At 43.2% G+C, this 15,052-nt stretch overlaps 1 protein-coding gene across 3 annotated transcripts in view; it reads left to right on the top strand.

The window, feature by feature from the left end:
- mrrf (mitochondrial ribosome recycling factor) overlaps positions 1-15,052 on the top strand; it is a 48,482-nt gene that overhangs the window by 1,258 nt on the left and 32,172 nt on the right. For 2 of the 3 annotated variants that reach the window (XM_078425989.1, XM_078425988.1), the window contains exons 2-3: positions 9,853-10,064; positions 13,127-13,282. In XM_078425989.1, the coding sequence (XP_078282115.1) occupies positions 9,881-10,064; positions 13,127-13,282 (340 nt within the window). In that variant the 5' untranslated portion in view covers positions 9,853-9,880. The remainder of the gene's footprint in view (positions 1-9,852; positions 10,065-13,126; positions 13,283-15,052) is intronic. The other variant, XM_078425990.1, reaches the window with a different exon arrangement.

Below are 15,052 nucleotides of genomic sequence, written 5' to 3'. Positions count from 1 at the left end.
AAATGGATTTGTGACTATTGGTAAAAGTAGCACAAGGGACTGCAGATGGTGGTGGTTTACAAGAAAAGACACATAATGCTGAAGTACCATAGCAGTCCAGTCAGAATCTCTGTTGGATACGAATAGATGCCGTTTTGGGTCGGGACCCTTCTCCCCCATACCAAAATCAGTCTAAAGAATGGTCCTGACCCGAAATGTCACCTAGTCGTGTTCTCCAGAGAGGTTACTTGACCAGCTGATTGAGTTTTGCATCACTAAAAGAAAAATTGAAGTTTTTTTTCTATGTTTCAAATTCTATATGGTTAATAATGATTGTGCAAAGCCAGCTCTCAAAACAATTTTGGGAAAATGTGTATTCTTTTGAAGGAAATTCGGATAAAATTGTGTCGAAACAAGGAGCTGCAGATACTCATTTACCAAGGAAAGACACAAAAGTAACACAGTGGGCCAGGCAGCATCCCTGGAGAACATGGATACAGTTTGAACTAGTTCTGTGTTATCCCACTTTCTCATCCACTTCCTACACACTGGGGGCAATTTAGAGGTCAATTAAACTACACACCCACATGTCTTTGGGATGTGGGAGGAAACCGGAGCACCCAGAGGGAACCCATGCAGTAACAGGGAGAATGTGCAAACTCCATATGGACAGCACCCAAGGTCATGATTGAACCCGAGTCTCTGGCAGTGTGAGGTGGTAGTTCTACCAGCTGCACTACTGTGCCATCCTCAAGAGATCATCTTTCACCTGTGCCTCTACTTTTTCCTGGCTGCAGCACACCTTTAAAATAATGTGAAAGGATCGTAGGACTAAGTTAGTGTAAGAAAATAACTGCAGATGCTGGTACAAATCGAAGGTATTTATTCACAAAATGCTGGAGTAACTCAGCAGGTCAGGCAGCATCTCAGGAGAGAAGGAATGGGTGACGTTTCGGGTCGAGACCCTTCTTCAGACTAAGTTACCTGGAACTCAGCGGGTTAGACAGCATCTGTGGAGGGAATGGACAGTTCGGGTCACAGATGCAAAACAACATCTGTCCATTCCCTCCACAGATTCTGCCTGACCCGCAGAGTTCTTTCAGCAAGCTGCATTTTGACCAGCACCTTTAACACAGGCAAGCATCCATGTGCATTAAGCTGGAGTGGTAGTCATTAATATGTCCTTGGTAAGAATTTTGCAAGGCTCTTGTGCCTCTGCGTAGCATGTCAGGAATGAAGCTATAATGCACCACTCAATATGTTTTGATCACAGCTGCAACACATAGGGCAGAACGGTGTTCAACAGTTGAGCTGCTGCCTTACACAGCCAGAGATTCTTGTTTGATCCTGACTCTGGGAGCCATCTGCACTGAATTTTCACACTCCCCCTTAGGTTTTCTCCAGGTGTTTTGGTTTCCTCCCACATTCCAAAGACGTGCGGGTTAATTGGCTTCCGTAAAGTTACCTCTAGTGTGTAGAGACTGGGATGACATAGAACTGGAGCATGGACTCAGTAGGCCAAAGGGCCTGTTTCCACAATGTATCTCTAAAACTAAAACTAAACTAATTGGCAGGTGGTGACCTTTCTCTTAGGAAAACCGAGAAAGTATCCATAAACATATCACGCTGGATCGGACTTCTTTAGCAGAAAGGCAGGCTGCCTGATGACAACCTTGACTTGGAAAGAGCAGAGAGATGATATTCTCAACTTTAGAAATACAGCGTGGAAACAGGCCCTTCGGCCCACCGAGTCCATGCCGACCAACAATCACTATCCTACACATTAGGGACAATTTACAGAAGTCAATTAATCGATAAACCTGTATGTCTTTGGTGTGTGGGAGGAAACCGAAGCACCTGGAGAAAACCCACACGGTCACAGGGAGAACGTACTAGCTCCTTTCAGACAGCACCCATGGTTTGGATCGAACCCTAATCTCTGGTGCTCTAAGGCAGCAACTCTGCCACTGTGCTGCCCCTATCCTAGAGGAGAAAGAAGCAGAAATTGCCAGGCATTATTTGAGAAAAGTCTTTGTTCAGACAAAATTTGCGAGCAAAAACTGCTTTATTTTTTCTATTTTTCCAATTGTACTTAATTGCACGGTTGAAAAATTACAGATTACATATTGGGAAACGAAATTGTAACCTTATTCATCATAAACCAGCTATCACATTAATTTACAGGAGGAAATTGCACTGTAACATTAGAAGCAGAAATATAAAAGACTTGCTTCCAGAATGCGGTTACAGCGCAAATTCTAATTGTTGATGACTAGAATAATGATTAAGTTATAAATAACGGTGCTGGCTGCCTTTGAGAATCCAGTTTCAGGAAGAAAGGGTTAAATATGCAGCTGCACGAACACAGCAATTACAGATTTCATTGGGAATTAAGATTGTTAATGAGCCTTAAATCCTTAATGCCGATGCCCCACAATTGGGCCATTCTTTTGGTGTTTCACTCAAAAATACTATTGCGCCACATATGTGCTCCAAAGTAGCATTAAAAGTCTCACCATACAGTAGGTGGAATTACAAAAATAGTTAGAAAAATACATGAAATGATTTGAATAAACCATTATGAATAAACGGGAAGAAACATTAAAATGTGCATCTCATTTGTTTCTCAAGCACTCTGCACATGATTGCTTCTGTACTTGAAGGTATTTAGAAAGGTTTTCAGTTAAATCTTTGCATATAATTTTCCGTCGTACGGTAAGTTAAAATCAGGTTTCAGCGGTTACAATGAAGCTACTATTGATTGGGAAGTGATCTGTGTGAGATGGAGCTTTTATTCAAATGAGTTAATGTCAAATTTGAAATAGTTCTTTCAAAATAGTTTTTTTCTTTAATCATACTGCTTAAGCAGTCTTGTCATCCTATTAACCACAATGGCCGGGGTACCTTCCCCACCTGGTGAGCTCCTGACCTCTGAATGTCTACAATAGTGAGGGATACGAGTAGAAATGAATTTCTTCGTCATAAAGGAGGTGGCCTGGGTCACTCTAATCTGCCTCCTGGTAGATGGATTCGCAGTGGCAGGGATCTGTTAAAATACACTGGTGTAAAGATCTGCTCAATTGTAACTTCAGCCAATCGTGCTCAAACTCGGGTCACATTCTATCCCATCCTGGTAAGAACACTGAATTCTACAATTTCAAGTAATACTTCCTTACCCCATCTCCTTTCTTGTGCCCCCCCTCATTTATCCCACTGCTCTTTCCACATGCCCCTTTCCCTTCCACCCATATCCCTTCCACCTATATCCCTCCCTCTGGCTTTACATTTCACTCCTCTTCTCTCCTTAATTGACACCCTTTTGTCTGCTTCTCACCTTTAGTCAATATCATGTACTCCACCCATCTGCCCCTTATTTGTATCCACCTGTCACTTGCCAGGCTTTGCCCTGCTCCCCACCCCCCCCCCCATCTCTCTTTACCAGCTATCCTCCCCTTCTACTACAATCAATCTGAGGAAGGGTCCCAAGCTGAGAAGTTGCCCATCCATTCCCTACACAAATGCTGCCTGATCCGCCAAGTTACGACAGGACTTTGTGCTTTACACAAGATTCCAGTGTCTATGGTCTCATGTGCCTCCTGGAAACATTTGGCTGGACTCTGAAATCAAGACATACTTGAGATCCATTCCAGAGAAAAACATTCCAAGCTCAATAAAATCCCTTATCCAGCATCCAGAGAAGGTTAACTCAGCCTGGGATATCACATCCTGATCATGGGGGTGAGACCAACCAGAAGCAATTAGTCTAAGAAAAAAACACTGAGGCTTTCTGGCTGTTCCTTTGCAGAGTATTAGATCCTACTATCAAAACCGTGTGGGATTTGAAATTGGCAGCTGAAGACCACTTTTCTGTCATGGGTCAAATCCCTGTTTCAGTCAAGTGAGACACAAGATAGTCGGCAGAAACTGGAATCTTGAACCAAAAAAAAACTGCTTGAGGAACTCAGCGGGTCAGGCAGCATTATGGAGGGGAATGTAAAGATGAAGCTGCAGATGAACCAGATCCTAGTCAACTGCTAAGATAACAGCTGCCACTTGTTGGCATTGAGTTAAGCTGACTTGAGTAAAATACCGATCTAGGTGGACAAGACAGGACCCCACTCCAAATGTTACAGCAAAATAGACATCCATCTGACCTGACACCCAGTTGGCTCATCCTTGGGCGTGGCACAAGTAGATGGCCTTTTTGCCGGACAGGAAATCTGGAAATGGGAGCAAATATAGGCCCCCTGTTCCCTCGAGCTAATCCTACTGACTTTGGGGAATAAACAGTGCTGGAGTGACTCGAGCAGCTTCTGTGGAGGACATGGATTGGCCAAGTTTCAATGGGGACCATGCAGCTGACTTTGGGGAAGATCTACCCCAGGTCTCAACTCCACATAGTCTGCACTTCCTCATCGTTCAGAAATGTATGTGCTTCCTTTTTAAATACCTCCTGTTATATAGACTCCACTACTTTCTGAGGCAGAGAATCCCAGAGATCCACCACCCAATGTCAGTAGAAATTCCTTTGCATCTCAGCTTTAAATGAGTGTGTGCTTATCTTGTAACAATGTCCTCTAATTTGAGACTTTCCCTTTCAGCATCTACTCTGTCGTGTCTATCAAGATCTTGTATGTTTCATTATTCTCCACTACAAAGAATACAGACTTTTTAATCTGTTTGTGATAAGACAGTCAGCTCCCCCCCCCCCTTATTCTAGAAGTTATCCTTCTGATTCCCTTCAAGACTTTCCTGAGCTAGTATGTCATTTTTGAAATAAGGAGTCCTACATTATGCACAGTACTCCATGTGCAGCTCACCAATACTTTGCATAATTATTTTATTTCAATCTTCATCCCTCTCGCAGTAAAGACCAATACACCATTTGCCATCTTCATTACCTATTCCACCTGCATGCTGACTCCAGGATATGGTCAGTGTTCTTGCAGCAATACATGTTCACCAGATTCTCAATACTTAACCTGCACGGAGAGTGCCTGGAAACAGTGAATGACTTGTATTTCTATAGTATAAGAAAATAACTGCAGATGCTGGTACAAATCGAAGGTATTTATTCACAAAATGCTGGAGTAACTAGTTTCTATAGTGCATTGAGACATCTGATTTGGTAGTGTGGGTACTGCTTTAATGTTTGTTTGAGAGAGCGGATGGATTAATTGAGTACCTAATGTCCCTCTCCCTGTCCGAAGTCTGAGTGTGTGGTCTTTGATATTCAGGACTGTCAGCACCTTGTGGCTCGGAAGTGAGAATGCTACTCACTCAGGCACAGTGACGGGAAGAACGCAATATCTTTTTACAGAAGTATAAAAGTCATACACTGAAAACTGTTCTTATGGACATAGAACAGTACAGAGTGGAACAGGCCCTTCGGCCCACAATGTCCGTGTCGATCATGAGGCCATGATAAACTGCTTGCACGTGCTCCATGCCCCTCCATTCCCTGCATATCCATGTGCTAACCAAAAAACCACTTAAACACCACTATCATATCTGCCTTCACCACCACCCCCCAGACATCACGTTCCAAGCATCCGCTGTGTGAAAAGTCTTGCCCCGCACATCTCCTTTAAATGTTCTCCCTCCTAATTTAAAGCTAGTCTTTGATATTTCCACACTAGAAAATGGGTTCTGACTGAAGGAGAGTCTGAACAAGGTTTCCGACCTGAAACGTCACCCATCATTTTCCTCCAGAGATGCTGCCTGACCTGCTGAGTTACTCCAGCACTTTGTATCTATGAAAAAGGTTCTGATTGTCTACCCTATCTACGCCTCTCATTATTTTACATACCTTTATCAGGTCTCCTATTAACCTCTGGCATTTCAGAGAAAACATTATAAATTTGTCCAACCTCTCCTTGTGCCTAACACCCACTAATCCAGGCAGCATTCTGCTAAACCTCTTCCGCACCCTCTCCATAGCCTCCGCACCCTTCCTGTAATGGGGCGACCAAAGCTGCACACAATTGTGTCTATTTATGTCACTGCTTGAAAAAAGTTCACTGAAAAGATGTGCCTCGCTGTGATTCGGGGAATTATCTTGATGGCGATTCTCGATCAGCAGGGATGGCACTTGGCTACACCTTTCTGTGCATCCTGCTATACTCTTCTGCCTCCTGACCTTACAATATAAGGCATGCTGATAAAGGTCCAATTCCATTTTCTACTTATAAAGCCATTAGCAATCATACTTGCTCTTTGAAATGGGCTACTAACATCACATGTACAGGCCACATCCCGACAGGCAACTTGGCCAGCCAAGATTTCCGAAGGGCTGTATATATCTTGTTACAAGAATTCACAATCCTCCGTGCTCTGGAGTCAGTTCAGCTTTGTAGCATAAATAAAACTCCTGCTTTGTTGCGCTGGTAATCTGGAAATATGCATTTTAATATTGGATAGCTTGAAGTTGAGTTTGAGTTTAGTTTAATGTCACATGTACCGAGGTCAGCGGAGAGACAATACATGATTACAATTGAGCCATTCACAGTGTACAGGTACATGATAAAGGGAATAATGTGAATAACGTTTAGTGCAGGATAAAGCTAGTAAAGTCCGATCAAAGATAGTCCGAGGGTAAATGCCGATTCAATGAGACTTTATTGTCACATGTACCTAGGTACAGTGAAATGCTTTGTTTTGCATACAACCCAGTAAAATCCTACAGCAGACCTCACCTAGGCAGTCCACTAGAGTCGCCACGTCCATGAAAGGTTTTGTATGATTTCATCATATCATGGTTAGTATTGCTAAGAGAGGCTGGGATATTTTGCTAGATGCTGCATGAAGTTGCACAAGACATTGGTTAATCCGGAGTATTGTGCTCAGTTTTGGACAACCTGATATAGGAAAGATGCCGTTAAGCTGAAAAGAGTGCAGAGAAGATTTATGAGGATGTTGCCAGGACTCGAGGGACTGATCTAGGACTTTATTCAGGAGGCTGAGTGGTGATCTTGCAAAGGTGTATAAAATCATGAGAAAGGGGGGTGAAAGCACATCATCTTTTTCCTTGTGTAGGAGAATCAAGATCTAGAGGCCATCGGTTTAAGATGGGAGAGGAAAGGTTCAATACTAATCTGAGGGGGCAACTTTTTCATTTTGGCTGGTGGGCATGTTTCCATGCTGTATGACTCAATGACTCGATATATGAACTAATTTGGCAATGGAACTCAGAAATAAAATTAATCCTTTAAAATCACCTCACATTATTTTAATGTTTAGCAGCTTTTGCTTTATGTGAAGATTTCACTTCCTTTTTATGGAAACAATTTACCCTTGAGGATCAATAGTTGTGTTTTATTGCAAAATAATACTCAACCTTGTTACATCTCCATTTTAGTGGTGAGGGACATGGGCTTAATGCAGGAGAGTCCTGTTGAGGTCGAGATTAGCCGGAATCTTATTGAATGGTGAAGTGGACTTAAGGGGGAAAAATTGCCTACTTTTGCTTATATTTAGTACTAGACCAAGTGGACCCATTGGGTCCAAACCTCTCCTGCATTGGTGCAGCACCCCCTCCTCCCTTCTCCGCCCCCTCCCCCCTCCTCAATCTTATTGAATGGTGACGTGGACTTAAGGGGGGAAAATTGCTTACTTTTGCTTATATTTAGTATTGTAACATTTGCTGAACTAGATCATACGTTAATTTACTCCTTACTTTAATATATTACACCATTCCTAGCTGCCGAGTAGCTATTCAATGAAAAGGAGACTAGGATTTTTGCGGCACCTTTCATGGACCTCCTGAAGCACTCCACAATACTGACTGCACCTTAAAGGCTCCTGAGCAACAGTTAAACTGCTGGAGGAACTCAGCGGGTCAGGCAGCATCCGTGGAAGGAACATACAGGCGACGTTTCGGGTTGGGACCTTTCTTCAGACTGGAGCTCAAAATGTCCTCTGTCCTTTCCCTCAGATGCTGCCTGACCACCTGAGTTTCTCCAGCACTCTGCGTTTTGCTTCAACATCTGCAGTTTCTTTTGTCTCCTCAAAAGCTCTTTATGTTTGTAAAGTTGGAAATGCAATGGGTAATTTATATAAAGGAAGCTCCCCTAGTCAGTCTGGGTGATAATAACGAAACTGCATTACTGAATTAAATCAAGGATCTTTAATGTTACTATACAACTTTTGGTAGTTTCGCATGAATACAAATTAGTGAATAAAAGTTGAGTAATTAACAAGAAATTTGTTGACAGTTCTTTGAGTTAATAGTGGAGTACAAGTAGTCGGTGGTATTGTGATTGTTATGTTTAGAACTTGATATAAAGAAAACGGTGCCCAAGGTTGGAATATTTACGAACAGGGTGGACAACTGCGAACTTAACTGAGAACTTAATCACACTGGTGCACAAACTGAATCAGTGTTAGATAACGTCTCTTAAGCAGAATATTTTGCTCGATTAGCTAGCATCTCCCATCTGAAAATGCCCTCTGATCGCTGGTTGCATTAAAATCTAGTCCACACTGATGGATAAATGCTTCCTCTTTCTGCTTTAAAGTTCCCATGTAAAATGAGTTGAGCAGTTTGAAACCAGTTCCTAGCAGGCACAGATCTATAATGCAAAGCTGCTCTTTTAACGGTAGCAATCATCCATCTCAGTCAGAGGCCACTGGCATGGCTTCTGCAGAAATTGGGACCATTCAGGCTCTTGAAGTAGAGCATACTGTTGTGAAAATTGGTTTTAAGACACACCAGGAGGAGTAGAGTAGAATGAAGTTAATTCTACATCTGCAATGTGTTATACCCATAGTGGAAGGAGTTTCACTGGATGCTAAAGTGGCAAACTTATGGCATCGGTGGGCAATCAGTATTAAATTCAGTGAAAATAAATTGGGAAATTACAAGGCCAACCTTAATTATCAGAATAATGCAAGTTGCTCAAATCTGCACGATGCTTTCAACAGCATCTTTCCTCCAGAGTCAATGAGTCATACAGCACGGAAACAGGCCCTTCGTCCCTACTCGCTTGTGCTGACCCAGATGCCCCATCTAAGTTGGTCCCATTTGCTTGAGTTAGGCCCATAACCCTCCAAACATTTCCAATCCATGTACCTGTCCAAATGTCTTTTAAATGTTGCTATTGTGCCTGCTTCAACTACCTCCTCTGGCAGTTTGTTCCGTACACCCATCACCCTCTGAGTGAAAAGGTTTAGTTTAGTTTATTGTCCCGTGCCGAGGTACAATGAAAAGCTTTTGTTGCGTGCTATCCAGTTAGCGGAAAGACAATACATGATTGCAATCGAGCCATTTACAGTGTGTAGATACGTGATAAGGGAATAACGTCTAGTGCAAGGAAAAGCCAGCAAAGCCCGACCAAGTGTAGTCCGAGGGTCGCCAGTGAGGTAGATGGCAGTTCAGCACTGCTCTCTGGTTGTGGTAGCAGAGCTGAACAACTATCTACCTCACTGGTGACCATCGAACTATCCTTGATCGGACCTTGCTGGCTTTACCTTGCTCCTCAGGTTCTTATAAATATTTCCCTTCTTACCATAAACCTGTGCCCTCCGGTTCTTCAACAGCTCCTTCCACAGTAAGGCACAGGACAGCGGCCTGTGTCAAATGCGGCTCAGTGATCAGCAGTTCTTTCCAGGGGCTGGCTGTGCTGACTGCTCCAATAGGTTAGAAAGACAGACAGAACGGATTTGCGGTTGTGTTTTATTAAAGAAACCTGATGTTAAATCAAAAAGACTATTTTAACTTTGAATGTTGGCAGGGAAAGTTGCTTTCATCTGCCTTGCGATGGACAGATGCGTAACCGACCCACGGCTGGGAAATCTGAGAGTGTGAGGAAGATCAAATTGGAATTCATGCCAGCAAGCTTCTGAAAATTCTACTTCTTTTCTGCTGTGCTCTAGGTAATAATTAAAAGCAGTTCCCTGCACAATGTCGATCACACTGAGATGGATGCGAACGCTCGGACCAGGAATCTACAGATTTTGTGCACCTCTCCTACAATCAGCCATCCAGCGCCAAACAGGGCATCCAACTCTCTTCCTGAACAACTGCAGGCAATGCAAGGCCCTCAGCTTAACATCGAGTCGACTGCTTGCCACCAAGAAGACCAAAGGTAATTCCATTATAATGCTAATTTTTTCATGCAATTTATAGGAATTAAATAAACATTTGGATGGTTCTTGAAAACATTTACCTGGGTAATTGTCACATATGTTGTATTTATAACATTGTTATAAATTTAACCCAGTTATGTAAATATATATAAATTAATATAAAGATACCCGGTTGAGTATCGTAAATCGGCCGGTTAGAGTATAGTTTTGATTCTCTATGTTCTGTTTAAAATTTCAACTTCGATTTTGAAATTCTCTACATGGGAGCGTATTTTAATTCAGCATCGTACAAACAGGTTCTTTTTTGGCAGCCACAGCTGAACTTAATGTTTGTTTTTGCTCATGGCCCTTCTGAATAACAAATTAAAAAAATAAAATCAGCTGCCAAAATCAAGAAGGCCGAGGGGTGATCTTATCATCAGCGTATAAAATCATGAGGGGAATTGATGGGGTGAATACATACTTTTCCCCAGATTATGGGAATCGAGAAAGAGCGGGCATAGGATTTTGACCTTTGTAAAAGGTCTTAGAGTCCTGCAGCACGGAAACAGGCCCTTTGGCCCAACTTGCACTTGCCGACCAAGATGCCCCAAATATGCTAATCCCATCTTGCCTGCATTTGACCCTTATCCCTCTACAATGCCTGTACCTATGCCTGTAGCTGTGTTTTAAATGTAGTTATTGCATCTGCCTCAACTACCTGTAAGGTTTAAGGTGAAAAAGGGAGAAAGATTTAGTAGGAAGCTAAATTGGGAATTTGTTCACACGGAGGCTGGTGGGTATATGGAAAGAGCTCCACATGCCTGAGGAAGTAGTTGAGTCAGATACAATAGCAACATTTAAAAAGATATTTGGACAGTTACATGGATAGGAAAGGTTTAGAGAGATTTGGTCCAAACGTAGGTAAATGGGACTACCTTAGATTGGGGATCTTGGTCGACATGTATAAGTCGAGCTAAAATCCTCTCTGTGCCATGACACCTAGTCAGCAAGATGTGACCATCAAATGTGAATATTTGTACCAGGCAGTGCAGTGATGCTTTTGACCTTAGTTTAGGGATACAGCACGGAAACAGGCTCTTGGGCCCACCGAGTCTGTGCCGACCAGCAATCCCCGTACACTAGCACTATCCTATGCACTAGGGGCAACTTACAATTTTTACCAAAGCCAAATTAACGTATTAACCTGTATATCCGTGGAGTGTGGGAGGAAACCAGAGCAGGGAAAACCCATGTGGTGATGCGGAGAAAGTACAAACTGTCTCTCCCTCCCCCCCCCCCCCCCCCCCACCTCCCCCCCCCACCTCCCCCCCCCCCACCTCCCACCCCCCACCTCCCCCCCCTCCCCCCACCTCCCCCTACCTCCCCCCCCTCCCCCTCCCCCTCATCCCATGTTCCTTCCTCTGCCTTCACTTAGAGCCTCATATTCTTATCTGTGTATCCCACACTTTTTGTTGTTTCATCTTTGGTCTAACTATCTGCCAATTATATACTCCCTTCACCTGTATCCACCTATCACTCACCAGACTTTGCCCTGCCCCCACCTCTCCCAGCTTTCTCCCCCGCCACCATCTATCCGTGTTCTCCAGAGCTGCCTCCTGAACCACTGGGACACTCCAGCATTTTGTGTCTGCTTTTGTTAACCAGCATCTGCAGTTCCTTGTGTTTGCAAACACTTTACTCATCCATCTTAACAACTTAGGACCTAATGACCTGCAAACACACGGAACTGTGATTGCAAATACTTTACTCATGAGGAAAGTCTTTTTTTAAATGGCTAATTTTATTTATAAAGGGTGAAAAAGTACTATTTCTGAAATCTCATTTTGTACAATGCCTTTGGCGTCCACATACAAACCAATATGGTTGCAGTGTAAATGTAACCAACTGCAGCAGTTTGCAGATACCCTCTCCATCACCTTCCCATGAGTGACCCTCAAAGGCAGACCCAAAATGCTGGAGAAACTCAGCAGGATTGGTGATGTTTCGGGTCGGCACAGAAGAATGTCTGAAGAAGGGTCCCGACCTGAAACATCACCTATCCATTTTCTCCAGAGATGCTGCCTGACCCGGGCGGCATGGTGGCGCAGCGGTAGAGTCGCTGCCTTACAGATGCTGCCAGAGACCCGGGTTCGATCCTGATTACGGGTGCTGTCTGTACGGAGTTTGTACGTTCTCCCCTTTACCTGCGTGGGTTTTCTCCAAGATCTTTGGTTTCAATAGACAATAGGTGCAGGAGGAGGCCATTCGGCCCTTCGAGCTAGCACCGCCATTCAATGTGATCATGGCTGATCATTCTCAATCAGTACCCCGTTCGTTCCTGCCGTTCCTGCCTTCTCCCCATAACCCCTGACTCCGCTATCCTTAAGAGCTCTATCCAGCTCTCTCTTGAATACATTCAGAGAATTGGCCTCCACTGCCTTCTGAGGCAGAGAATTCCACAGATTCACAACTCTCTGACTGAAAAAGTTTTTACTCATCTCAGTTCTAAATGGCCTACCCCTTATTCTTAAACTGTGGCCCCCTTGTTCTGAACTCCCCCAACATCGGGAACATGTTTCCTGCCTCTAACGTGTCCAACCCCTTAATAATCTTATACGTTTCGATAAGATCTCCTCTCATCCTTCTAAATTCCAGTGTATACAAGCCTACTCGCTCCAGTCTTTCAACATATGATAGTCCCGCCATTCCGGGAATTAACCTAGTAAACCTACGCTGCACGCCCTCAATAGCAAGAATATCCTTCCTCAAATTTGGAGACCATGTTTCCACCCATACTCCAAAGATGTAGAGGTTTGTAGGTTAATTGGCTTGCTTTAAAATGTGAAAAATAATCCTCGTGTGTGTAGGGTAGTGTTAATGTGCAGGAATCGCTGGTCGGCGAGGACTCGGTGGGCCGAAGGGCCTGTTACCACGCTATATCTCTAAACTAAACTAAACCCGCTGAGTTACTCCAACATTTTTGTGTCTATCTGGTATAAACCAGCACTTTAGCTCACAGTCAGTCCCCTTTCTATTTGCCGAGCACCCCATCTGAACGGGTCCTGATTGTACTTCGCAGTGAAAACAAAAGGGCAACCAGGTCCCCGGGTGAACATCAACGCTGCTTTGGTGGAGGACATTATCAACCTCAACGAATTCAAACAAGATTTGTTGGAAATTGTCGAGAATCTCAAAGATGATTACGGGAAAAATCTAAATATAAGAACCTCTCCAGGTAAGCTCTACAGATGCACGCTGCATAATGGTACAGCACCTGCTTTGCAGAGAAGAAACGTATAAAAACACCTCAGGGCTTTGGATATGGTGCATGTTTAATTATGGTCTTGGGTAGGCTGGTTTATTTCTCAGCTGTGACTGATTTCTTATTCAACATAACGCTTCCAGTGCCATCCATAGGTCACCCAGAATTTTGCTTTTGCCAATCACTACTTCCCTCATCAAATTAACTGGAACAGTTCTTTAAATGCCGCACAAATATCCATCAAAGTACATTTAACAGAGGAATCTGAAGCGGCTCTTTGCCGCTGTGGTGAAAGTACTCATTACAATGTGTTCAGAATGTCCTCATCAAAACCACGCAGACATAAAATGCTGCAATAAGTTGACCTCAATTTTACGTATTTTTATTCATTATCCAACAAGCTGATTGGACTCCCCACTATGTGCCCAATACCTAAATCACCGCTCGAGTAATCACTCATTTTGTTTGGCAAAATTGACCTTCGTTTCCAGTGCTGAGCATTTGTGAGGCTGGTCTTTTGCTGACGCAACACTATTTTTCCAGTCAAGTGCCTGAATTAAGTGCTGCTAGGTTTCCTGAAATCTGCCCCTGGCTACATTTCATTACCTTCTTTCACTGAGTGGCAGAAGCTCAAATGTCAAGATGGTTAATTAGCCAAACTTTATATTTAAAAGATTTGTGGTGTGAAACCCTAATAGTTTCCAGAAAGGATCGTCAGAGAACCATATCTCTGTTTCTCTGATAAAGAATTTGTTTTATTTTCAAGCAATATCATTATTTGTAGCGATGAACTTTAAAAAAAAGCCGTAACAGGGGCATGATTGTTTGGACTGATTCTGTTATTTAAAAATGAGAGCAAAGAGTCACTTAAGATTACTCTGTTAAATGCACTTTGATGGATATTTGTATGTCATTTAAAGAATTGTTCCAGTTAATCTGACGAAGGATGTAGTGATTGGCAAAAGCAAAAATGGGGTAAATCATCTACCTTTTCTCTGTGCTCTAAAGTCATTAAAATTACAGAACTGTACTTTATTTTTATTCCTCATTGGATATAATAGTAGTCCGAATATGAAACTTCCAGGAAAGTCTTTTTACCAGAATGATGCCTGCATTAGGGGGTATTAGTTATAAGGAAAGTTTGGACAAACTTGGTTAAAAAAAAAAAGACACAAAGTGCTGGAGTAACTTAGCAGATCCGGCAGCATCTCTGGAGAACATGGGCAGGCAACATTTTGGGTCGGGATCCTGTTCATGTTCTCCAGAGATGCTGCCTGACCCGCTGAGTGACTCTGCTCTTTGTGACTTTATTTATAAACCAGCATCTGCTGTTCCTTGCATCGACAGTGAACAAATGTGGATTGTTTTCTCTGGAACGTTGGAGGGGAGACCTGATAAAAGTATGTAGAATGATGAGAGGTGAGATTGGGTAGACAGCCAGAACCTTTTCCCCTGGTGAGAGTGGCAAAGTTTAAAGGAGATTTGCGGGAAATGTTTTTTTTAACCTGGAGGGTGTTGGTTCCTGAGAACATGCTGCCAGGGGTGGTGCTGGAGTCAGATGCGATAGTGGTGTTTAAGAGGCTTTTAGATAGGCAAATGGATATGCAGAAAATGGAGACACACGGATCATGTGCAGACAGAGGAGAATAACATCATGATCGGTCTCATGCTCGGCACAGTCATTGTGGGCCGAAGGGCCTGTTCCTCTGCGATGCGGTTCTTTGTTCTCGTCGAGCGTTACAC

This window comes from Rhinoraja longicauda, chromosome 31, assembly GCF_053455715.1.
Source record: "Rhinoraja longicauda isolate Sanriku21f chromosome 31, sRhiLon1.1, whole genome shotgun sequence".
NCBI classification, from domain to species: domain Eukaryota; kingdom Metazoa; phylum Chordata; class Chondrichthyes; order Rajiformes; family Arhynchobatidae; genus Rhinoraja; species Rhinoraja longicauda.
Note: the sequence above shows the minus strand (reverse complement) of the source record. Positions and strands in the feature narration are given on the sequence as shown.